At 42.9% G+C, this 26,552-nt stretch overlaps 1 protein-coding gene across 2 annotated transcripts in view; it reads left to right on the top strand.

The window, feature by feature from the left end:
• The first annotated feature begins 709 nt into the window (after positions 1 to 709).
• Positions 710 to 26,552, top strand: part of Shc3 (SHC adaptor protein 3) — a 184,726-nt gene continuing 158,883 nt past the window's right edge. For both annotated transcript variants that reach the window (XM_047526520.1, XM_047526519.1), the window contains exon 1: positions 710 to 1,450. In XM_047526520.1, coding sequence (XP_047382476.1) covers positions 971 to 1,450 — 480 coding nt within the window. In that variant the 5' untranslated portion in view covers positions 710 to 970. The remainder of the gene's footprint in view (positions 1,451 to 26,552) is intronic.

The following is a 26,552-nucleotide window of genomic DNA, read 5'->3' as shown; positions in this document are numbered from 1 at the left end:
CTGGCTGAGAAAGACTGCTGTAAATTAGCAGGGAAGACCCCTTGAGCACACTGTGCAGAAGTTCATATGCAGATTCTTTTTTTTTTTTTTTTGGAGGAACTGCATTGCCACAAAGAGTCATCATGGCTGCTCTGTTGATTTGAAAAGAAAGAGGAAAACCCAGGAAATTGGCATCTTATGTTCACCTGGGGGTGAATATTTCTTTTTGTTTTCTTTAAAAAAAAATCTTATTGCTTTCCTAGTCAGAATTCATCAGGATTCGCTGAAGACTTGTTCTTAAAAAGCCTTCGTCACATTTTAAGGCATCGCCGTCATACACTTTTAGGGCTCACATAAATGAGCTAAGCAGGGAAGAGAAAAACCTAACATGGAATAATGGGTTTCCGAAAGTTCATTTGATCATTTGAAGGAATTGGATTTACCTTTGGCACAATTGCGGAATGGGGGGTTGGGAAAGTGAAAAAGCAAAGGTTGGAAGGAAAAATCTGGGAAGGTAGAAAAGGGAAATTTGAGAATTGATTGGCTCCAGTTGCTGTCAGCGGGTGGATGTCGTTTTTTGCTTCTTTTTTTTTCCTTTTTTTTTTTTTTTTCTTCTTCTACAGGAAGTGATTTGCAGTGCTCACCGAGCCTTTGTTGAGAAGGGTCTCCTCTCAGAGTGAGTCATGCTTTTGCTGTGAGCAGCCCCAAGCAGCTGGGCTCTCCATCACAGGCAACTATGACTTTTGCAAAGCAAACGTTCAACCCCAAGCAGCGGTCTCCCGGGCCGGGGCTGCGCGGCCGCTGCTGTGCTGGCTTTTAATGGTGGGAGTGCATCGTCCTCTGACTCTGCTCTTCCTCTCCAGAAGGCTGTCCTGGGACCCCAGCTCTTCGTCCCGCTCCGGGGCCAGCGGCTCGCCTGCTATGCGCGGCAGCCCGCGCGGGGGCCGGCACCAGCAGCGCCCGGGCGGATGCGGCGAGCCCACAGAGGGGCATGCTTCCACGCACCAAGTACAACCGTTTCAGGAATGACTCGGTGACATCGGTCGATGACCTTCTCCACAGCCTGTCGGTGAGCGGTGGAGGCGGCAAGGTCTCCGCGGCGCGCGCGACCCCGGAGGCGGCCCCTTATTTGGTGTCCGGCGAAGCCCTGCGCAAGGCGCCCGACGATGGGCCCGGCAGCCTGGGCCACCTGCTTCACAAGGTGTCCCACCTGAAACTCTCCAGTTCCGGCCTCCGCGGCCTGTCGTCGGCCGCCCGGGAGCGGGCGGGCGCGCGGCTCTCGGGCAGCTGCAGCGCGCCCAGCCTGGCCGCCCCGGACGGCAGCGCGCCCCCGGCGCCCCGCGCCCCGGCGGTGAGCATGAGCACCGCCAAGAAGGGCCGGCCCGGCGAGGAGCCGCTGCCCAGGCCCCCGCGGGGGGCGCCGCACGCCAGCGACCAGGTGTTGGGACCCGGAGTCACCTATGTGGTCAAGGTGGGTACTGGCGCGGGCCGTCCTGGTAGGGGTCCTGGAGGTCGGGTGGGAGGGCCAACCGAGGTCAGGCCCTTTCCTGAAGCCCCAGGGTGCGGGGAACACCCGCGGCTGTCACGTTAGAGGCGAGGAGATGCGCACTCCTTAGAAATCAGTTAGCTGGGCAGCGGTGAGGAGCGAACTACAAATGCGCCTTCTCCGCGTCCATTGGGAAAAGGTTGAAAAATCGCGTGACCTGGCTCTGTCCTGCTTTCCCCTGGGCTCCACCCTGCTGGCATGCCTTTGCCACCTGGCCTCACCAAATGTCTGGCCAGTGCCCCTTTCACCATTGGCGCTTATCCGTGGGACCGGGGGTCTGGCCTACCTAGTGTTTATGAAACACACTTGTTAGACCTGGGCAGTCCCCTGCGGGCTGAGAGTTGCACCGAATGTCACTGTTTCTACTGTGTCCTCCCCTGGCGGCGGGGTGGGCGATCTCTTGCCCACCACAGCCACACTCTCCAGTTCCTGGCAGGGCGGGTCAAACGCTGTCTTGCTTTCTGTAAGACGACTTCTACTTTCTTGTGTAGCAAGGTTTTCGTTAGTCTTTCTTTCCATACCCAATGGTTTTGCTTTGCAGTAGAGAAAGAATTTGGGACTCTTTCCCCAGTGCCTGTAGTCTTCCATTTAAATGGGCTCAAAGGGTACGAAGGTGCTGCTGCCTGGAGCCACAGGCTGGAAAGGAGTTTTTCTTCCAATACAGATAATTATAAAAACAGGATGTAGTTAATAGATTTTTTTCTTTATGCAAACAAGTTGTGATATTTAAGGAGCAAATACTCAGCTCAGTTCAATTAATCTGTCAAATGCTTATTTCCTCCTGCCTGCCAGGCAGTGAGTGGATCAGCAGGTCCAGAGGGGGTCAGACTCCCCTGGGCAAGAGGGGAAGGATCCAAGACATGGATCCAAGACTTATATTGGATCCAAGACATGGTTTTTTAGTGAAAAAGAAATGGGACACACATTCTGTCCCCACCTGTGTTAATAACATTGGGAAACCAGTGGGACTATCTGGTCTGTAAATACTGGCTGCAGATCCAATTAAAAAATTCAGCAGAACACATCTTCCGGTAAAATGTAGTATCTTGGCAGTTCTGGAACTAAAATTTCCAAATAAACAGATTATTATATGAGTTATCTTTACCTTTATGAGAAGTACTTATAAATCATGTGACCATTGGTGTTTAAAACTGGGCCCCTTCTTGTTCGAGTCTGCATTTTAATCTGACCTGCTTCTTAGCTTCTGAATATGGATTATTATATTTTACCAAAAGGGACATAGATCAGAGTGTAGTATGCACACTTGGTTGAGTTCATCTTAAAAGAAAATGAATGTTCTTGTATTGCTTGTTTAAATCATACATCCAGGGGCCAAAACCAAAAAGATAAAACTAAACAAAAAACCCTAACAACTAACTCTGAGGTTACGCTGTGACACTAGAGTGTATTAACCACTTCTAGAGTGTTAGTAATTGCTATTTTTTTAAAAGCTTGCATTTGAAATACACAAATATGTCTTGACAGAGCTTTTTATATATGTTGCGTCAAACAGAGAGGGTAGTTTTTAAATTGAGGATAACGTCAAACTGAGGCTTTTGAAGTTTTTCTCTAAAAAGTCTCACTCTGCTTAGGGCTTTGATTCTGTGTTAGGATGAAGGTCGCTGTCCAATTCTAAAGGTCAGCTGTGGCAAAATAATGATGATCATTCTAAAATAAGTCTGCTCTGCTTGACTGTCTTTTGAGTTACCCTCAGTGATGGTACTCGAAGAGTCAGAGGGCTGGCTAGATCTGGAACCTATCTGTGTCCTGTGGGTTGCAGTGACCCAGGGGTCACATAGCATGACTAATGAGTGCTGGGCACTGTCCTGGGTTTGCCCCCCATCATCAGCAGCTGTGAACCACAGCGTCATGTGAATATAAATGCTGGCGTTGTCCCTGCTTTCTTGGACAAGTTCAAAACCACGCAGAAAGAAAAGTCAGACACTAAAGGACAATTTCATTCCTTGTGTGCATGTTTGATTCAAATTATCACATGGCCCTCTGTTGGTGCACATGTGCAAATTCCCACATTGCCCATGTACGGTTCAACCACCAATTAATTTTATTAAAAAATTGTGAAAATGGAAAAAAAATTAATTTGGTGTTATTTACTGTTTTGTAAATAGTTCTGCTGACATCCTTCCTTTAAATGATTTCTGGTAGATAGAAAGGGGCAATCTTTATCATATGACTGGATATCAATTATAAAGTCCAAAGGTTTAGAGTTTGAGAAAGGACTTGTTATTCTCTTTGATGTAATTTTTTTTTTTTTTCTAAATTAAGGGAAACCCTGGATGGTTTCTGGTTTTCAGGAAAATTCATATACTGGATCATAATAGATTTTGCTTCTCAGAAATACCTGCTGACAGGTAATATCAGGATATTGCACACAGAATGATAATCAGCAAATAGTTCAACTTGACTTTCTTACATAAGAGAAGGACTGTGAAATACACAAGTCTGGTGGGTTCTGATCATTTAGGAGGCATCAAAGCATTTCAGCAGTAATATTAATTAATGAAGAATCACAATTTAACACTGGAAAAAATTTCTGAGCAACACTAGAATCCAAAGCTCATGGTATGTTTAATCTGTCCTTTGTGCCACCACTGAGTTTGCTGTTTATTAACAGCAAGAGGTTATGTACTTGAGGAAGGCTCAAGGTTTGTATGCATGTCAGGAAGTTCTCACCAACACCTTTTCACACCTCTGAGTGTACCTACTCTTGCTTTTTTCCTTTTGGTGACAGAGAAAGAACAAGAAAATATGCCTTGGATAGACAGAAAAGAAAAATCCAATGGCAAAGATCAATACATATTTTCATTAAGTTTCTATTTAAAACCTATTTTATATTTGGACCTAAAAGACTAATAGAAATACAAAAGAATATTGATTATGGTGCTGCTCACCTTTAAATTTTATTGCCCTAAAGTCAAAGCTGGCTAGCATCCCAATCACCTGCAGCTGCTGTTGGATTTTGGTAGATTTGAAGGCAATATGTTGGTCCTCAGGTCTGTGCAAGGAAGACTTAGGAAGGAAAGGTAGATGTGATAGTTCAGGGGAGTGGAGGGAAGCTAGTTCTTTTTTTAAAAAAATGTTTTTAGTTGTAAACGGACACAATACCTTTATCTTACTTATTTATTTTTATGTGGTGCTGAGGATGGAACCCAGTGCCTCACACGTGTTAGGCAAGTGTTGTGCCACTGAGCTACAGCCCCAGCCCATGGGAACTCATTCTTAAAGAGCCACTAGGCTGATGTAGAAGAATCATAGAAGACAAGTAAGCCTGAGGTTCAAGGCTAGAGCCAGAAGGTGACACTGTATGAGCTGTATTAGGTCAACCTTTGGCCCCATGGTAGGCCCACAAGAAAGGTGACTCTATGGAGTGTATCATAGACTTAAAAAGGCTCATGGGGTGAGGTTGTAGCTCACCAGTAGAGCATGTGCGCAGTATGCTCAAAGCCCTGGACTTAGTGACCAGCATATCTCTCTCTCTCTCTCTCTCTTTCTCTCTCTCTCTCTCTCTCTCTCTCACACACACACACACACACACAACAAGAAGTGACCACATTTAGAACTGACCCAAGGGCAAATGTCAAAAATCAGGAGGCCTAATTTAAGAGCAAGGGTTTAAGGGCACACTGCTCAGAGCTGTTAATACTATCGCCAACATTTACTGAGCAAGTGGATTATACCATTCATGAATTTTGGTGACAGCTCTGTCAAACTTAGATAGGTTTTGGTTGGTGGAGTGTTACCCATTACTGAAAATTATGAGTTATTTATAGGAGATCTGAACAATCAGAAAAGGGGTGAATTATTTCCTGGTATTTGAGACTGTTTCTCATTTTGTGTTTTACCTGTGATATGTGCAGTATGTTCTGGATAAAGAATATCTACAGTGGAAGGCATTGAGCATAGGAACAGCTCACTGAGTGGGTGGATTTGATCCTAGTTTGTGTGTGTGTGCAGTTGCACACTAGAATGGATGTTGGCCATTGGGGCGTGTGTATATGTAACTGCACTCCAGAATGGACGGAGTGTGTAGGTATATAACTACACTGTGATGTATGGAGCATGTGGATGTGTAATTGCACACTAGAGGGATGGAGTGTGCAGCTGTATGAAAGGCTACACCCTAACACTTGCAGTATGCTTTTGGACCTATAAATTCATGACTGGCTTCCAGTTTGGGTAAAAAAGCAAACCACTTTGTTCCCATCGTGATCTCACATCCTCCTCTCCCTACCAAAACAATAGCGCAGCAGTGGCCCACTGAGGTGCGCACCAGACCCTGCCTCCCAGTATTCGGACTGGTGACTTTCAGAACAGTTACAGATGTCACCTCTTAAGTCAGGGGCAACTGGGCATCTCTGTTTGGACCACTTGACCTCCAACAAGATTCCAGGGGCCAAAGGCTGTGTTTCCATAGTTACAGGCTGTGTAGTGCTGCTCCGTCTCCGCGAGTGGAGTCAGCAAAGAAATGCCAGGTGTACTTCAAGCTTCCTGCTCTACCTGACATGTCCAGAAGGAGATCATCTGCTGCCCTTGGCCATCTGGCATCTTCTCAGCTCCTGGACTGTGTCTCTGGCTTAATCAGCCTTTAGCTCTTGCCAGGGTAGATGATGGCAGCTTTGTTAGATCTGTGGCTTCTTTGATCCATGTTTTTGGTTTTTTTTGTGCCGGGGATTGAATCCACATCCCAGCCCTTTTCATATTTCATTTTGAGGCAAGGTCTTGCTAAGTTACTTAGGGCCTCACTAAATTGCTGAGGATGGCTTTGAGCTCTTGATCCTCCTGCCCCAGCCTCCCGAGTTGCTGGGATGACAGAGTGGGGCCATGCTTGGCTGATCCATGGGTTCTGGACTCAGAGTTGCCTCGCCCTGCTCCAGAGGTCCTCTGGCAAATCCTACCAGAATCTAGGGGGAAGATTTGAATCTTTAGCTATGATCCCAGGCTCCTGGGAGGAACTGCAGTGAAACTTGGAAGCTGCAGAAAAGGAATTTTGATGATGTTGCTTGAGCTGGTGCCTCCCTTGACCGTTAGAGTTCCTGGGTTCCTGAAACCCACGTAGTCGTGGGAACAGTCCAACAATCTTCAAAGCTGAGGCTTCATGAGAAAACATGTTTTAAGAGCTCATGGTTATAATGCTGCTGACTTTGGACTTGAAATCATGCTGGGGTGTCATCTGAAATGTTTTCCCAAAGCAGAAGGCCCCTCCACAGAGTCCTTCCACCCTTCCAACCATTGAATAGGCAGAAAAAGAAGCAAAAATTCCATCCCAAATTTTAAGCGTTTTAACCAACTCTTCCAACTCCACGGAACTTGGCCTTCACCCAGCCTCACATGAGCCATGCTCTCTGCTGAGATCATTCTGACAAACTCCATCGGATCAAAGTCCACTAAGTATAATTACTTGGCAGTCTAGAGGGCCCTACTGACAGTATGTTTAATACTATTGATTTTACTTTGCAAATATTAAAAATTTCTATAGCCAAGAGTCCAAATGGAAAAAGAAAAACAAAACTAAAAACCAAAACAGGGTTCCAGCTCTGCTGGCAAGAAGTAGCCCCCGGGGTTGTTGTTAACAGAGGTACTGGAAAATCGGGGCTCCTTATGGTTTGCACCAAAGGAGGGATCACTGAAAGCTTTCACAGCTCCATGATTCAAGGAAATCGTAACTATTTTAAGTGTTTGGTTGAAAGAGCCAGCTCCTCATGGTGACTTACTGTTCTACCTGGAGATGGGCAAAGTTAAGTTAGTTACGAGGGCTCTGTGCATCCCATCTTTCCCGAGAACATGCATTTTTCTATGACTAAACAGAAAAGTGAATTGCGCAGGCGCCTCTCCAGGACTCGGTGCACCTCCCGCCCACTGGTATCTCTCACAAGGTACTTCCGGCTGTCAGAAATAGACACTGGCCCATGGCAAGCTCACGGTGTAGTTCCTTCAGGGGCCACTGGGGTGTCCTACGTCAGGTCCCAAAGATCCCTTTTGCTGCCGAGGATTTAGAACATCTCCTTTTGCTTCCTCTTCATCCAAGAGTCTCAGGAACCCTCTAGCCAGAAGCCCCACAGCCAGCTCAGCAGAAGATTGGGGGTGGGGCGCATTTTCAGGAAGCTGGGCAGGGCAGGGGATGGGACATCCTTTTACCTGGAACCCCTCCTGCTCCTACATTCCAAGAAATCTCTGTCTCCCTCTGACTGCCCACATCTTGAAGACTCCTGGATTCTTGGTGGCCCCTGGCACGTTCACTCCTGCCTAGGACTGAGTTCTGCAGGGTCTCCTCTGGTTTCAGGAAGGAGCAACTGCTTTCTAAATGATTGCTGTTTTCTGAAGAGGGACTGACTGCACGAGCTGAAGAACTGAGCTGTGCTTTTTTTCCCTGGAAGTTGCAACTCCAGTAATAGATCACGACCCTGTTTGCAAAGTGACTTATGAACCCAGGTGGGAGAAGAAAATAGTACTCATCAAATGATGGTCACAGGGATGACCCTGATTTCCCAGGGTGGACACCAGCCGCCTCCCTTGTCCCACTCTCTCCCTCCTGCTGCTGCTGTTTACTATCTCGGTTAGGACCTCCACTCCTGCACCAGGGCAGGGGCGTGCTGGATGTGGTGAATGACCGGCTCAGTGGAAGTGAAGCTCCGTGGTGTTGGCCAGTGTTGGTGGGGTGAAGCGCTCCCACTCTGTTGCCAGGAGGAGTGGGGAAGAGGTGTGCGGTGGTGCACTTGCTTCATGGTACCCCACACAGATCCGATGGACTCCATCTCAAGCTGTGGACAACAGCAAAATGCAGCGTCATAACTGGGAAATTCTGAGTGTTGGGTATTTATGATCTTTATTTTTTAATATTATTACATCAGCATCTTCCTTAAGTCTCTTCCACACTAAAACCTCTTTCTCTTCTTCTTGCCTCCCCATTAAGCGTCCCTCCTTCCTTTAGTATCCCGCCCCGCTGCACTTCTCCTCTTGTTCACATCCACATGCAGTGAAGGCTTCTCCCGATCCGCTGCCGGCTTCCTGGAAAGGGCTCATTGGAGCCCCTCCAGGTGGACCCTGTAGCCTCCTCCAATCCTCGGCCAGCTCGGCCTCCCTCCCTGTTGACCCCCAGCCTCTCTCTAGAGGACTCCCAGACTCCGCCTTGAAGTTTCTTCTTTGGTTCCTGTGCAACCCTCTTGTCTTCTCGGTTTGGTTTCAGGATTGTTCTGGAACTGTCTTCCCCTCTCCGTCTATTCATCTCCCGTGTTCCTCCAACAATTTAATGGATTCTTTAAGTCAACAGGTCTTTATCGAGTTTCCACTCTGGGGGGAGCTGTGTTAGGAGTTGGGGATAAAGTGGTGGTTTGGACACACTTCCTGTCCTTTTGGTGCCAATGCGGGAGGCAGAGGAGAGGAAACATGAGGGACCAGGTTGGTCCTGGTGACATGGGAATCAAGGTGCCACTCCCAGGAGATGATGTTGAAAGGGAGACTTAAGTGTTGGGTGGAACAGTCTGGAAGGTGGATGCAGTATGTGTGTGCAGGAGTCAGCATGATAAAGCAGAGGGAGGCTGTGTGGATGGACTGTATAGAACTGGGGAGGAGGGAGGCCAGGTCAGACCTGCTGCCCTCTGGACCAGCAGAGTGGGAAGCCCCCGGAGAGTTTCCAAAGGATGGTTCCATCTTCTATAAGGAGAACCAACTGGAAAAGATGGAATGAGAGTGGAGGTAATCAGGTGATAATTAGGAGAGATGATGGCAGCTGGGGCCAGTGTCACAGGCTAAAGGTGTGCGTGTAGCTGGGATCTGCATCCATGACTGGGGGCTCTGATTCCTGGGCCTCATACTTGCTGTGTGCCTTGAGCTGAATTGATAGCCTTACCCTCCTGCGTCTGTCTCTTGCTAATGTGTTGCTGTTCACCCACTCCCCCAAATCATCCTTGAATACTTCCCTCTCTCCAAGCTCATTTCAGACAGGAAGTTCTCATCTCGACCTCAAAAGCACATCAGACCTGACTCCTTTTGCTTCCTCTTCTTTCTGACGCATGCCTCACCATTCCTTGCCTTGATTATTGAAACAAACGACTGGTCCTGCCAGATGGTTGCTTTGGGAGAGACTCTTTTTATTAAATTAGAGACAAATGTATGATAGTCTTTCTGAAATGTTTCAAACCATAGACAAACGTACTGAGTGAAAAGAGAAAGTTTCCCCTCGTTGCCCTTCTCAATGCTGATAATTTTATTCCTCTTGGAGATAATTTGCTACATTTATTTGCTGTTTAAATTTCCAGGGTGTGCATGCACATTCCTGTACACACACACACACACACACACACACGCGCACACACACACAGAGTCACAACTGTTTCTTTTCCTTTCTTTTACCTTTTCTTATTCCTTTCTGTTATTCAAAGCAAAACATTCTGGATGTATTGTTCTGTGACTTCTCTTTTCAGTTCTTATGCCTTGGGGAACTTTCAATATTAGTACCTAAAATCTTGCTTCATCTTTTTTTTTTTGGTATTCAGTTCACTTTCAAATTATGGTTGGGCTAAAATTTATTCCAATGGTTCCCTGTTAGACACGTAGACAGTTTATCATTTCTTACAATAATACAATAGTGCACATTCTTCTGTATTCATTTTTCCACTTAGGGAAATATTTTTGCCTGTATGCACAATAAGTTTCAGCTCCTATCAGTCTTTTCCTCTCTTATTGCCTTGACTAGGGTCTGGAGAACAATGATGAATTCTATTGATGGAGGTTAATTTCTTGCTTCTGGTTACAAAGTGAAGGATTTTCCTTCTGTACTCAACCATAAAAGAGGACTTTTGCTATTATATATACTTTCACAAGTTGGACATTTTTTTGGGGGGGATTCTAGTTTTCATACTCAAAAACATCTGAAATGGTGGTTGAATTTTTAATCATTTTTTATCGGCATCTAGTAAGATAAACGTGCATTTTTTACCTTTTTCTGTTAATGTGGTGCATCTTTTATCTTTCTAAAATTCCTGTCTGTCATCTCATCTTTCTCATTTAAATAAAATATCTCTGTTTCCACACTTTCAGAGTTTAATCCAAATTCCTTACTAGGAGTATGAAAGCTTTTGGTTTGGCCTCATCTTGGTTCTTGAGCCTCATCTCTTATCTCCTGTCCCCTGGTCCTTCAACCACATGGGACAACTTTTCCCGATACTACTTGTACCTCTGGGTTTGGCCCAAACTCTTCCCCTCTGGGGCTCTTTCTCTCCATCCCACCTTGATCTCAGATAATGCTCTTTAGCCTTTCAGGCTCAGCCCCAATAAATCTTTCCTGCCTCTGTCATGTGGTTAGTCAAGGACTCATTGCTCAGGGTCTCCACAGATTCACATATTTTCTTTGTAGTTATTACTTTCGAATCCACTGTACATGAGTGTCTGCTAAATGCTGGTGCCAGGGGCCTGAGAATCTAAGATGAATTAAATGGAGTGTGATATTAGCCATGAATTATATGATATGCTCTGGTCTGTGTGTTTGTGTCCCCCCCAATTCTTATGTTGAAATCCTAGCCCTCAGGTGATGGTTTTAGGAGTTGGGGGTCTTTCATAGGTAATTAGGTATGAAGCATGAAAGAGATCGGTACCCTTATAAAAGGGAGGGAGGCCTCTCATTCTCTTTTTGCCATGTGAGCACAGCTGTCTGCACGCTTGGAAGAGGGCCTAGACCAGACACTGGATCTGCTGGCACCTTGACTTTGGTTGCCAGCCCCAGGAAATATGAGAAACGTTTGTTGTTAGAGCCACCAGTGTACCGTACACCTGCCATAGCAGCCTGAGCCAACTAAGAGATGCTGTAAGGCCATGGATTATGGGAGAGGTGGGCAGCTGGTTGTCTTAAGATGTTTTGAGAATGCCTGAGACAGGCAATATATAAAGAAAAGCGATTTATTGGTTCTGGAGACTGGAAAGACCAAGCTTGAGAGGCCACCCTCAGGGAGGGCCTGGTGCTGCTTAACTCATGGTGGAGAGCTGGAGGCCAAGCCCCAAGGGCTGTCTTCCTTCCGACAGTTTGCTCTCCTGGTACCTGTGAAGGGGAGAACTAGCCCACTCTTGGTAGATGGCTCTCCTGAGAGTTCTGTGACCATGACCTCCACACCTCCCCACCGGGACACTGGCAGTTAAACTCCGATGTGAGTGTCAGAGGGGTCAAACCACAACAGGCAGCTCTCCCTGACAAACAGGCAATATGTGAGGACAGAGGAATACAGGTGGCTGCAGGGTAGTGGGGAATGTGACAGATCAAAACTGATTGGTTGAGGCTGGGCATGGTGGCGCACCCCTGTAATCCCAGCAGCTCAGGAGGCTGAGACAGGAGGATTGTAAGTTTGAAACCAGCCTCTGCAAAAGCAAGGCACTAAGCAACCCAGTGAGACCCTGTCTCTAAATAAAATACAAACTAGGGCTGGGGATGTGACTCAGTGGTTGAGTGCCCCTGAGTTCAATCCCTGGTACCAAAAAAAAAAAAAAAAAAAGAAAAGTGATTGCTGGAGAAATTCATCTAAGGACTTATTTAGATGTAGAGTAAGGAAGACGGGAACTCTAGAGAGCTCATTTTGAACTCTGTGCTCTTTGCAGATTCCTTGATCCTTATTCCTCAAGGGGCATGCGTGCCCACCGCAGCCCACCCCAAGCCTTTGCAGGCTGTTCCATCGGATGGGAAGCATAATTAGCAGACCCATGAATTCTGCACCCTGCCATCCTTCTTCTTTATAGTTAACCCTAGGAGAGTTTCAGTAAGAGGCTCAACTTTAATGAGAGCCACGAGAGATCATTATTATGTTAAAATACTGTACAGCCAGGATGTTTCCAAACAGAAAGCCAAACTCCTTAATGCCTCCACGTGGACCCACCTCTAATTAAAGCACATGAATTTATGAAAAGGAAAGGGGGAAATAAATGGACCGACAAATCTTTTTTTATGGGTTCAGTTGTGTACCTTGCCCTGTGGAAGGGATGGTAGGTGGTGAGAGGTGCAGCATGATTTTCCAAAAAGGAAACAAGGAGAAAACAACAACAACAACAACAATAAAAACTCTGTGTTCCAAAAGGGGCCAATTTCATGGTAAGAGGTCAGTGGTTGGTTGGAGTTATCAGGAAAGGCCTCAGGGAGGAGGGGAGGAGGCAGGATGTATTCGGAGTCCTAAAAGACTATTCAAATCTAGCTGGGTGGCAGGGTGGTGGGTGCTAGGGCCGGAGAGCTAGCGGGGATCTCTCTGGAGGCCAGAGTGAGAACAGTGTCCGCTGAGGGGGTGGGAAAGGCCTGTGATGCAGCCTGGTTTGGTTAGAGGGAAGCCCGGCACTGGGTGTCCGTGGTCATTTGCTCCTAAGATGGGCTGTAGGCTCTTAGAGTTGGAATACACTCGCCAGGGCTAGAATCAGGCTCAAGTTCCTTCGATGACTGGCAGCTCCTGTGGAAGGGAGTCACCAGTGCATCTCTGGTCGTTGTGCCCATGCTTGCTGACCTTCCTCCGTCTGGCTGACATGTGCCCTCTGCAGCCCCAAGCTCCTTCCTCACCAGAGGACAGCCTTCAGGGTAGCCGAAGGTGGATTTTTCCTTCGCCTTCTCTTCTCCAAGCCAAACATTGCTCATTCCTTCCATAGTGATTCCACTGTATCTGGGATTCTCTTATCTGTTTACATTCTAGTCTGTGAATTAAATTTAAGAGACCCTACTTGGAGTAAAGAATATGGTGGAATTGCAGTTTTGGCCAGGGTTGGTGTATATTTTATTTTAAGAACTCTGTCCTGTCTGAAGAATATTTCTGGTCTTTAGTTCCTATGTTTGCATGACTGAGATATAACTTCATCTTTATCTAAGATACTGCTCCTCTTTTTTCAAGAAAGGATGATTGGATGATAAAGCTTTCTTTATTTTTAAAAAATCTGCAAGCAGTGGTGATTGGTGATTTCCAAAGTCATGCTTTCTTTTATCAAAGAGCTCACTATAGATTCCTTTCCACCCTCCTCCCTCAGCCCCCACTGCATACCACGGGGCCACTTCATAACTGTGAATTTCCACCCATCAGCCTCTGCCATCAACTGAGAAGGCCAGTTGAATGGTGATTAGAAATTACATCACCCATCAAACAAAGCAAATGTATCACTGTAGAAAAATAGACTACATTCTGGTACACTTACACCATGGAACGATATACAGTCATGTAACGAAGTGAATTAGAATCCCATTACAGTTAGTTTGAAGATTTTCATGAGGCAATGTGAGTTGACAAGAGCTTGATGCAGCAAAGCATGTGCAATATGAATCCATTCTTGTTTCACACGACAAAAATAAATGTATATATCCACAGTTATAGTTGGAGACTTCAACAGCCCACTCTTAGCAATTGCTAGGCAGAAAATCAGCAAGGACATATCAAAACTAAAAACAGAATCAACTAACAGGATCTAACAGATACACAGAGAGCATTCCATGAAACCATAGCAGAATAAACATTTCCACATGATCACGACACATTCACCAAAGAACATTCAGAAAGAGCAAGGTTTGTTTCCCACGAATGTTCTTTGCACATGCCCATGACACATTTACCAAAGTATACCACATCTTTGGCTGTAAAACAAATCTAACCAAATTTAAAACAATGAACATCATACAGTCTGCATACTCTGGACATGATGGAATTGCATTAAAATGGAATTAAATTAGAAATCAATACTAGAAAGACAACAGGAAAGTCTTCAGATGCTTGGGAATTAAATAATATGTCTGTAGGCAATCCATGGACAAAGGAGAAATTTCCAAAGAAATTTAAAAAAATGCATAGAATTTAATGGAAACAAGACTAAACATATCAAAATATGTGGGTCACAGCTAAGACAGTGCTAAGAAGGAAATTGACAGCTTCAAATGCTTTCGTCAGAAGAGAGAAAAGTTCTCCAACCAATAATCTAATTGCCTCCAGAAACTAAAGAAGATCAAAAGTCAACAGAATGAAGGAAATAACCAAGATAAAAGTAGAGATCAATGAAATTAAAAATGGGAAATGAATGGGGAAAAATAAATCAACCCCAAATCTTTTTTTTTAAAATCAATAAGATTGAAAAACCTAGCAAGAGTCACATAGATAGAAAGACATAAGACACAAATCATTAATAGTGGGAATGAAATAGGGGATATCTCAACAGATTCTGCAACCATTAAAAAGATATTAAGGGAATACTATGAATGTCATTATGCTCATAAATTCAACAACTTAGATGAAGTGGGCCAATTCCTCTAAAACCACAAACTATCCCAAATCAACCAAGTTGAAAGAGACAACTGGAACAGTTCCACAACCATTAAAGACATCAAATTAGCAACAAGAAAGCTCTCCAAAAAGAAGTCCCCAGACCCACAGGGTTTCACTGGAGAATAATGCTAAACATTTAAAGAATTAAAACTCCTTTTACTTAATCTGTTCTAGCAAATAGAAGAGGGAACACTTCCCAGTTGATTTTATGCAAGCAATATTAGTCTGGTACTGCAACCAGACAAGCCACAAGCCAGTACCCAGCCAGGAGGTGGGTGGAGGGGCAGGGAAGAGAAATAAATAAATAAATAAATAAATAAATAAATAAATAAATAAATTACAGAGCAACATCTTTCACAAACTAAAGTACTTAATTTTCAACAAAATATTAGCAAATAAAATCTACTATATATAAAAAGAATTAGATACCATAGGCAAGTGGGATTTATTCCAGGTATTCAAAGAGTTGTCCAGCAATTGAACATCAACCAATAGAATCAGCTGTCTCAATAAGAAAAATCAAATGATCATATCAATTAAAGCAGAAAAAGTATTTACCAAGAACAATGCCATTCCTTATAGGGGTCCTCAGCAAACTAGGAGTAAGAAGGACTTCTTCAACTTGGTAAAGAGGACTTACCAAACCATATAGCTAAGAGTGCACCTGACAAGGAAAGACAGAATGCTTTCAAGTTTGGAAACAAAGTGTTGGCTCTCACCATTCTGATTCAACATGGCACTTGAAGTTTTAGCCCCTACAATAAAGCATGAAAAAGAAGTACAAGATACACAGATTGGTTAGTAAGCAATAAATAACATGATTAGTAGAAAATTCTAGAGAATTTGTGATACAATTCCTTTTTAAATCGTATTTGTTCTTATTAGTTATACATGACAGTAGAATTGATTTGACATATTATACCTATAAGGAGTATAATTTCCCATTCTTCTGGTTGTACACGTTGTAGAATTACATTAGTTGTGTATTCATACATGTACATAGGAAAGTAATGTCCCATTTCATTCTAGTGTCTTCCCTACTCCCATCCCCCCACTCCCTTCCCTTCATTACTTTTTGTCTAATCCAAAGTATTTCTAATCTTCCCTACACCCCCCGCCCACAATTGTGATTTAGCATTCATATATCAGAGAAAACATTGGGTTTTTGGTTCTTTGGGATTGGCTACAATTCTTAAAAATCTAATAAGTTCAGTAAAGTTAGGATCCAAGAGGCTTACACAAAAGTAATCCCATTTCTGAAGGCTAAAAGTGAACATGTAGAAATACCAGACACACTGGAAAAGGAAAATATTCATATATAAACCCAACACAACATGTATAGGACATACTTCCTGAAAAAATTTTAATGCTGATGAAAGAAATCAAAAAAGATATAAGTAAGTGAAGACCAGTTCCATGTTGTAAAACTAAGACTCAAGATAGAAAATATATTAATTATCCCCAAATTAAACTATTGTTTTAATTCAGTTCCTATCACAATTCCCAAAAGGAACTTTATAGACATGGAAAATCTTGTTTTAAAATTTATGTAGAAGGCACAGATCCCAGAAGACCTAAAACATTTTAAAATGAAGAATAATGTGAGAAGAAATCACTCTACCTGATAGTGAGACCTATTCTACACTGTAATCCAGCTCCTGCAAGAGGATAGAGGAAGAGACACAGATCAAGGGAACAGCATAAAGAACCCTAAAATAAGTTCGTGCAAATACAGATAGCTGATTGCTGACAAAGATACCAAAGTCATTCAGTGGAGGAAGGATGGCCTCTTCAACAAATTGTTCAAGAGCAAGCGACCCCGATGGGCAAAAAATAAATCTTAACCCAAACCTCATGCCTTATGTGAAAATCAACTCAAAATGAATCATAGACTGAAACATAAAATGCAAAATATAAAACCAGTAAAAACACGGGAGGAGATCCTTGAGATTCAGGGCTAGTTCAAGAGTTTGACTCGACACCAAAGGACTGTCCTTAAAAAGACAAAGGGATGAATTGGATCTCATCCAAATTTAAAAAAACATATGTTCTCCAAAGACCCTGATGAGTGGAAGAAAAGAAAAACTACCGAGTGAGAGAAAATATTTGCAAACCACATGTCCGACAAAGCAGTAGTATCTAGAATCTAAAAAACTCAAGAAGTCAATCATGAAAACCACATGAAACAATCATAAATAATAAGAGCCAGTAATAAGTAATGAACAACAAAAATAGTAGTAAATCAAAAAGAATCTGATTAGCAAATGCACAAAGACCTGAAAGATATTTCACCCAAGGGCAAATAAACACATGAAAATATGTTTAACATCATTAGCCATAATGCAAACTAATGCTACAAAAGTATTATTACATATGCCCAGCAGAATGGTTTAAAAAAATAGCAATAGTAGTCCATGCCGGCAAGGTTGTGGAGAAAATAAGTCACGTGTTACTCATGAGAACATAAAATGGCACGGCCACCCTGGACACCGCGTGGCTACTTAGGTGATATCACAGGCCCAATGACATCCAGAATAAAAACGTACTGCAGTGTATTTGTTTTCTGTTGCCAATTTAAGAAGGTACTACACAACAGCTGTAAACAGCACTAGTTTATTGTCTTACAGTTCTGAAAGCCAGAGGTCTGAAATCAAGGGCTAAAGTCAAGGGCTGGCTTTCTTGTTTTTTGTTTTTTGCTTTTTTTTGAGGCTCCAGAGGAGACTCCCTCCTGTGTTGTTCAGCTTCTGAGGTTGCGGGCTGCAAGCACTCCTTCAGCTGTGACCACGGTACTCCAGACTTTGCTTCCATGATCACGTTGCCCTTCTCTCAACTGTGACCAAGTGTCCTCTGCCTCCCTCTTATAAGGACACTTGCAATAACATTTATGGTCTAGCCTTATGTTCCAGAGAAATCTCTCCTCCTCAAGATCCTTAATCATGGAGTCCTTTCTGCCATAAAATTCACATTTACAGGTCCCAGAGATTAGGATCTCAATATCTTCTTCTTACCCCAGGAAGTTTCTTAAAAAACTAAAAATGCAACTGCAGCAATTACACTCTTGGGCATTTAGCTAAAGAGTGATACTTCATGTTCATACAAAAACCTTCATGTAGATGTTCATTGCAGCTTTATTCATCACAGCTTCAAATTAAAACGGCAGCGATGTCCTTTGAAGAAAGAATGTTTAAACAGTCATTTCATGGAACACTACTTGGCTATAATAAGAAGTGAATTATTGATACACAGAACAACCTGGATGACTCTCCATAGAATCACACTGAATGAAAACAGCCATTACTCAGTTTATATGCTGCATCACTCCATGTATTTAACTTTCTTGAAATGACAAAATGGTAGCAATGAAAAGGAGATAAATGGTTGTCAGATATTAAACACAGGGGAACCAGGAGGGAGGTGGGTGTGGCCACAAAGGGACGAGGTGGGGGACCCTCGTGGTGATGGAGCTGTTCTCTGTTGTGAATGTGTCATGTCAGTATCCTCACGGTGATATTCTGACATAGTTTTGCAGGATGTTACCATTGGGAAAAACTGGGATCTTTCTGAATTATTTCTCGCAACTTCATGTAAATCTTCTCTTATCTCAAAACTCCAAGTTTAATTCAGAAAGTATGTGTGCATATGTATATACCTCTGTCCTTGCAAAGTTATAGGATCACGGAGAAAGAAAGAAACACATGATACTGGGTATTTGTGTTGCATTACAAATTAACATACAGTAGCTTAACACATTTGTTAAGTTCCAACGTGGAGTCTTCCATGAGGTTATCAGATGTCAACTGCATTTGACGACTTGCTGGAGTTGGAGGAGCCATCTCAGGGTGGCCCACTCGCAGAGCTGCCAGTTGGTACTGGCTCTATGCAGAGGACCTCAGTTTCCCCTCAGTTCCTCTGGACCTCTCCACTGGGCTGCTTGGGTGTTCTTACCACACGGGGATGGTCTGCCCCACGGTGAGCAGTGATCAAGGCAGTAATATTTTTTTTTACGAGCTAACCTTGGAAGGGACATGTCATAACTTTCACATCCTTCTATTGGACACATTGGTCATCGCCATTCAGCCGGAGAGGGAACTCCATAAAGACATGGAACTAGGAGGCTTCAGATACACACATGGGTAGAGATTCATGGGTTTCGGATTGGAAGGAACCCCACAAAGACCCTGGATGAGAATAAGGATCATCCCCATTGATGAGGAAAAATGAAATTTGAAAGTTTAAGAGAAACAATTTTCATCTACAAAGAGGCAGATGGGATGGGTTACCCAACCTGGGCATGAATTAATTTATTGTCTGGTTATACTGAGTGACCCTCAGACACTGAGTCAAGTTATCCAGAGCTGGGTTAACCCTCAGTAGGGATTTAGGAGGGAAAATCTTAAGGCACGGGATGGTGGTATGCGTGAAGGTGACTCCATGGAAGGGCAGGGAGATGATGATTTGTATATGAGATGTGGTTCAGGGGCTGAGTTGAGGCCAGAGCCCAAAGCTTTTCCAGCATAACTGTTTAGGGTGGCTCAGTGGTGCCCAGATCCAGTTTAGCATGTTGACTGGTGGCTGCAAGACTGTGCTGACATTTCTTTAGGAGATTTAGCATGAAGCAGTCTCATGAGATCCAGATGATACATATGCATCCTGTAAAGAGGGTGTTTTTTAACCATGAGTTGGAGAGCAATGGCAGAATGAGGGTGCTGAGATCCCCAAGACCAGCACTGTGGCTCATCCTTCAGAGATGACTGGTTCTATTCCTGATCATTCCAGCCAGGTCCTGGAATGAGCGGTGGTTCATTAGGAGTGAGAAGGGAAGAAGGTTGTGGTCTTAAGGGACAGTGTCTCAGGGGACAACACAGGTCACACTTCAGATATGGTCCCATCCAGCTGGATGCAGTGGCATGTGCCTGCAGTCCCAGCTGACTTGGAGGCTGAGGCAGGAGCTTCACTTGAGCTCAGGAGTTTGAGGCCAGACTGGATAACATGGTGAGATTCCATCTCAAAACAAAACTAACTATTCCCAGATATGTTCCAATTCAATGACAGGGGTCCAAGAAAAGGCAACAGAGGATGCTCCCTCTAACCAGAAACAGAATAGAGACACGGGCTGTTGGCCCTGGCTTCGGCTGTGCAGAGAAGACCTACTCCGGCCATATTGTGGGGGACCATCTTGCTCATAACCCTATTATTGGGAGGTTGGAGAAAATCAGTGCTTGTGGGAAGAGAATGAATTTTCTAAGACTCAGCAGCCAGGCTCATGTCAGAGGGAGACTGACTAGATGGTAACTGGACAGGCAGTAGAGGAAGACTGGCTGGTCAGCTTTACCTCCCTTGCACATTGGCTAGAATGTGGCTTTTGCTGGATATGAATATGTATCTTTGGAATATTTCTTCACTTTCGTCCTTTGACTCTGACTGGCAGATACAGTCTATTGTACTGCTGTGATTCTTCAGAAGAAATCCAGCACAGTGGTTTCCTTTTAACCAAACCCCAGTAACACTTCCTCCCTGACTCAGCTTCCTCATCGTAATGAGGCCGATGACACACGCCACCATCTAGTGTTCATAAAGGCTTCCTGGTTCTTTTGATGAACACCTAGATGGCATTTATATTAATACAACTTTCTGTGTGAAATAGAAGATTAGAGAAGAGTTGTCACACTAACTGAAGAAACAGATGTGGGAATAGGATGTAGCTAAATGACTAGTTTCTTCCCTGAATGAACTGGGTGGGAGTTGGGAAAAGTCTGGCAAAGGAGGTAGGAAAACTGAAGTGGGTTGTTGGGTTGGCACCTCTTGCCACACCAGCCCCCTTATTCCCACAGGGCTGTCCTGGGGAAGCCCCTTCCACATGCCTTTGTAGGTGGCTACACAAGATAGATTAGAAAGACTGACGGAGCAGGATTCAGCCTCAGTCACAGGTGCCTGGGCTCTCTGAACACATGGACAACTTCACTTAATTCTGATCTTTCACTTCCTGGGATGATGCTTGCTGTATGGAGATGTACCTGAGTCTCAAGTACCTTATTTATAAAATGGGGTCAACAGCAGCGCTGTCCTTAGAGGATCATCAGGAGGAACGGCGGGAGAGCACTGTGGAGGACCCGCAGAGCACCTGGCAAGTGGTAGAGGTGCTCACGCTCTGAGCCTCTTCGGAGCTCCATGAGTCAGGCCAGCCTCTGCCTTTGGTTAAGGAGGTTGATTATTCATGACACTTATTCAAGAGACAATGACTCTACGTCACAGGATGGTGACTCCAGTCATGTGTCAGATCAGCCTCTCAACTTGTGTGAAATCCATTCTGCACGACATGCTGAGGTGGACAGGGGGTTGAGACTGATGGGACGGAAACTGAAAGTGGCCGAGTGCCCTTCCTGGTCCAGATCATGGGTTCTCCTCTTCACAGCTCCTGATAGTGAGCATTGGGGTCACAGCAGTAACAGTATGAGCCCCTCATGGAGAGCAAAGGACAAAGCAATACCCATGATAATTTTCAAGTCCTTCAGATGGGAGCAGCATGGACAAGGGGACAGCCATCAGGGGTGGGTGGTGTCTGTGGGGACTCCAGCTTCCAGTCAATGGTTTTAATAAAGAGCTTGCCAACCTCTGCTGCTCTGGGCTTCAGAAAACATTTATTATAATATCAGGTTATTCTGGGTGAATTGGTTATAAGTGATTTTTAATATGTGTTTGTAGCTTCCAAAATTTCCTGCCATTTCAAGGGCTCTCTTAAAACAAATGATCTTTCATTCTTTTTCATTGAAGACAACATACATAGCAGACCATGGAACCTTAAAAATTCAGCTCAATGAGCACATGTTTATACACAACACAGCCACGCAAACACCATCTGCCTAGGATCTAAAGCATGTTCCTAGAGTCCCCAGAAGCTTCTTGTATGTCTTTCAGAATATTCTGACTACTCTGCCACCATTGATTAGTTTATATCAATGACCTTTTAAATAAACTATTAACAATGCTGAGGGATTGGTACTATTAAGTATGGGACAGTAGTTAGCATAGATAGTAACTTTTAGACAAATTCAAGACAATTATTTAGAGGAAACTTTTAAATAGATAACTGATGATACCAAATCCTATATACAATAGATTAATTAATTAATCAAAATCAAAGTTTTCCTTTTCTCAAGTATTTATATATTACTCATACAATCTTAACTTTATAAACATTCATAACAATTTTAACTTTAGCATCAATCCAGTCATTATGGAACCTCGGATTATTTTGGTAACTTTCTTAGATAAACACAAACAGCATTCTTTAGATAAATTTGATTTCATTAGAGTTTAAAAATTCTGTGCTTTGAAGGATACTAACAAGAATATGGAAAGACAACTCACAGAACGAGAGAAAATACATGCAAATTATATGCCTGATAAGAGACTAGCACCCAGAATACATAAAAATGCTTACAACTCAGCAATAAAAGAAAAATGAGTGATTAACAACTGGGTAAAGAATTTGAAAAGACAGTCCTCCAAAGAAGACATAGATGGCTAATTATCCCATAAAAAGATGCTCAGCATCTTCAGAGAAATGCCAATCAAAACCACAGTGAAATAATGCTATGAAGCAGTATCTTGCCCTCGGGTTGATAATAATAATAATAATAATAATAATAATAATAATAATAATAATAATAATAATAAAATAAGAAGAAGAAGAGGGGGAGGAGGAAAAGGAAGAAGAATAAGAAAGGAGGAGGAGGAAGAAGAGGAAAGGTAGACAATAATACAAGTTGGTGATGATATGGAGAAACTAGAACCCTCCTACATGGCTGGAGGGAATGTAAAATTGCACAACGGTTGTTGAAAACAATCTGGTGATGCTTGGAAATGTTAAACCTGCAATTCCACTCTTAGCTTTTTATCTCAGAAAACTGAAATTACATGTCTACATGAATACATGCACTTGAATGTTCCCAGCACCATGATTTATAATAACAAAAAGTGGAAACCACCCGAACTCTATCAACTTCTGAATGGATAGAGGGTGTGGCCTCTATATGAAGAAATAGCAGTCAGTCATAAAAAGGAACGAAGCTGAGACACACATTACAACATGGTGCACCTTGAAGCATTATGCTAAGTGAGAGAAGCCAGTAATAAAAAGAAACGTATGTAAGGTTCCACTTATGTAGGATGTGTGGAACTGGCAGATCCGTAGAGATCAGGGCTTGCCAGAAACTGGATGGGGAGGGATGGGAAATGACTCCTAATGTGTCTGGAGTTTCTTTTTGGGGTGATGAAAAGGTTCTGGAATAAAACAGTAGTGATAACTGTATAACATTGTGAATTTACTAAAATCACTGAATTGTGCACTTGAAAAGTGAATTTTCATGGCTTGTGAATTATGCCTCATCTTAATTTGTTTTGTTTTACTGCAACAGAATACCTGAGATTGAGTAATTAATAAGGTAAATAGATTTATTTCTCTTAGTTTGGGAGGCAGGGAGGTCTAAGACTAGGGACTGCATCTGGGGAAGGTCTTCTTGCTGTATCATAAAACATATGGCCGGCATCCCATGTTGAGAGAGTAGGATTGTGCAAACTCAGTTTTTCTTCCTCTTCTTCTTCTTCTTTTTATTTTTTTTAAATAAAATACCAAGAAGTTTTATTTTGAATTATTGTGTACAAACATAAACAGTCCTATACTCCATAGTAAAATTCGTACATAAGCAGAGAGTGGATCCTAAAGTGGAGCATCATCTCAGATGAGGCCATACACCATATGAATTCATTCCGAAAGCTCCAGAACATTGCCTTCTTGGTCTACTTGGTCTTCATCTGTTTATGGACCCCTTGAGTTCTCCTTGTCCAAGGACCTTTGTTTCAGACTTAGAAATTTCTTCTAACCTTTGCAATGATTAGGCTTTTCAGTCAAATATCGCTTTTTTTTAAATTATGTTTTCCAGTGTGATAGTTTGGGGATTTAAAAAAATTTGTTCTACTTAGTTACACATGACAGCAGAATGCATTTTGATTCACTGCACACAAATGGAGTACAACTCTTCATTTCTCTGGTTGTGCATGATGTAGAGTCATGCTGTTCAAACAATCATATATGTACACAGGGTAATGATGTCCATCTTGTTCCACCAGCTCATTCCCCTCTGCCCAATCCAAAGTTCCTCCATTCTTCCCTTACACTTCCCACCCCCATTATGTATCAGCATGCACTTATCAGAGAAAACATTTGGTCTTTGGTTTTTGGGGATTGGCTTATCTCACTTAGCATGATATTCTCCAACTCTATCCATTTGCTTGCAAATGCCATAATTTTATTCTTCTTTATCTTCCTGTTGTTTTTATAAATCCACTAATCCCATCATGGGGAACCAAACTCATGACTTCATCTAATCATAATTACCTCCCAAAGGCACCACCTCCAAATAACAGTAGACTATGAATTTGAGGGTTATGTTTTCAATATGTGAATTTTGGAAGAATACATTCATCCCATAAAATGTCTCCAAAATAATTGCAAAAATACAGCCGTTGTTGAAGCAAATGAACCAGGAGTGAGTGGGGATTGACCTCATCAAGGATCTGAGGTCTGAAGATAGATCTCAATTACCTCGATGGAGAAGGGAGGAAAAAGTATTCTAGATATCCAGGGTGGAAAGGTCTTAGGAAGAAGGGTGGAGAAGGACCAGCTATTTTTTTCTTTCATGCTTATTATTTCCTTAGATTAGATGAAAGAGACTGGGCATTAACATTTACATTAAATTTCATTTCTAATGTGATAAAGTGATATTTGGATACATAAGCAAAATGAAAATAAATCACCCATAATTACAGAATTGGCAAAATGTTAGGTAAAAGAGTTAGGGTCCTAGTTCATTTCAGCTGTCACAACAAAATACCTGAGCCTGGATAATTTATTAAAAATAAAAACTTACTATTCATAGTTCTGGAGGTTAATTCAGATCAAGGCACCAAGAGATTTGGCGTCTGGCGAGGGTTCATCCTGATAGTGATGCCTTCTCACTGTGTCCTCATGTGGTGGAAGGGACATGGGAACTCTCTGGGGCTCTTTTATATTGCATTCCTGAGGCTCCATCCTCATGACATTGAGGAATGTCTTACTTCTAATGCCATTGGCATTAGATGGCAACATATGAATTTGGGTGGGATTCAAAGCATTCAAAGCATAGCAAAAAGGAAATTAGAAACAGCACAGCAAAGTGTTACGGATGAATAGTCAATGTCCAGAAGACTGGTGATGCACAGTGCAAGGTCCCTTGTCTAAAGTGTGACCTCTCATGGAATTCTTACTGTGACCCATTCTGCAGGCGAGAAAACAGAGACTCAACAAGGTCCAGGGGTTTGTCGAAGTTCGCAACGATAGTCAGCCATGAAGTGAGTCTTTAATTTAGGGCTATATGACTCCAAAGTCCACTCTAGTCTTCTATAAAGAAAAACATAGAAATATATGTACATTTTATAGGACTTTTGTCATTTTCCAGTCCAGGCAAAGTGACATATGCTTTTTATAGAAAGTCTCATACTTTAAAAAGAACAGAAGACAGAAAGAGTGAAATCTGAAGTCGGTGGCTTTTACTTCTTCCCTTTTCTCTCTGAGTGCTTGGCACAGGGAAACATTTAGTAAATGTCGAATGGCATAATTGTGGTAGACTCAGCTCAAAAGTGCACATGCCAGTTAATAGTCACCCTTAAAGATTAGGTAATCAGTGTATAGAATATGCATTCATCTTAATATTATAATCAATCATTGGGAAACTCTAAGCATGTTATTCAATTTGGAAAGTGTCAACTTAATCGATCTTTAGAAAATGATCCTAATTAAAGTGACCTGTTCTCATTTTCAGGACACCTCTCTAGACAGGAAAACAAAGCACATGGGTAAACTGAGAGAAAATGCTGAAATTCATATCAATGTGATAGGCTACAATTTTTTCCCTTGATTGATTGATGGATGGATGGATAGTAGTACTGGGCATTGATCCCACAGCCTCCTTGTTTGTCAATAGATATTTTATTTTATCTATCTATCTATCTATCTATCTATCTATCTATCTATCTATCTATTTATATGTGGTGCTGAGGATCGAACCCAGGGCCTCACACATGCCAGGCAAGTGCTCTACCACTAAGCCACAACTCCAGTCCCCCAGCCCATTTTTAAAACTATTTCATTTTGAAATGGCTACAGACTCACAGAACATTACAAATATAAAACACATTTTACCCCTTTCTTCCTTTGCTGAGCTCACCTCCCACCCTGCCTTTTCCCTCATTGCTCTTTAACTGCGACGTATGCGCTCTCAGACATTATTTGGATTAATATAGCTGAGGGGGAAAGGCCTATTTATTTTACATTGATGTGTCTAAATCCCAGAATAATTTGAGAGAAACACTGTCAGGGAATGTTCAAGTACTTTACATATCACAAACCAATACAAATTGGTGCTAATAAGTGAAATAAAAAGTTAATGAAAAAATTATGATTCATGAGATCCCTGCACTATCAAATGAAGTGCTATCATCTTTCTAGTCCTAATCTCTGGGGGGTTGTCAGAAGCTTCTTTAACTTCATTAGCCCCTGGTGAAGACGTTCAGCAAACACTTATTTTGTGCCCAGCCCATGCAAGGCCTCGGGAATGTGCAGAGAAGCGAGGCACTGTTCTGCAGCTTGAGTGACAAGATGTGTGGACCCGAGCTGGAGCCCCGGCTGGGTGTTTGGGGGGACGGCGCAGGGC

Source organism: Sciurus carolinensis, chromosome 15 (genome assembly GCF_902686445.1).
Source record: "Sciurus carolinensis chromosome 15, mSciCar1.2, whole genome shotgun sequence".
NCBI lineage: Eukaryota > Metazoa > Chordata > Mammalia > Rodentia > Sciuridae > Sciurus > Sciurus carolinensis.
Note: the sequence above shows the minus strand (reverse complement) of the source record. Positions and strands in the feature narration are given on the sequence as shown.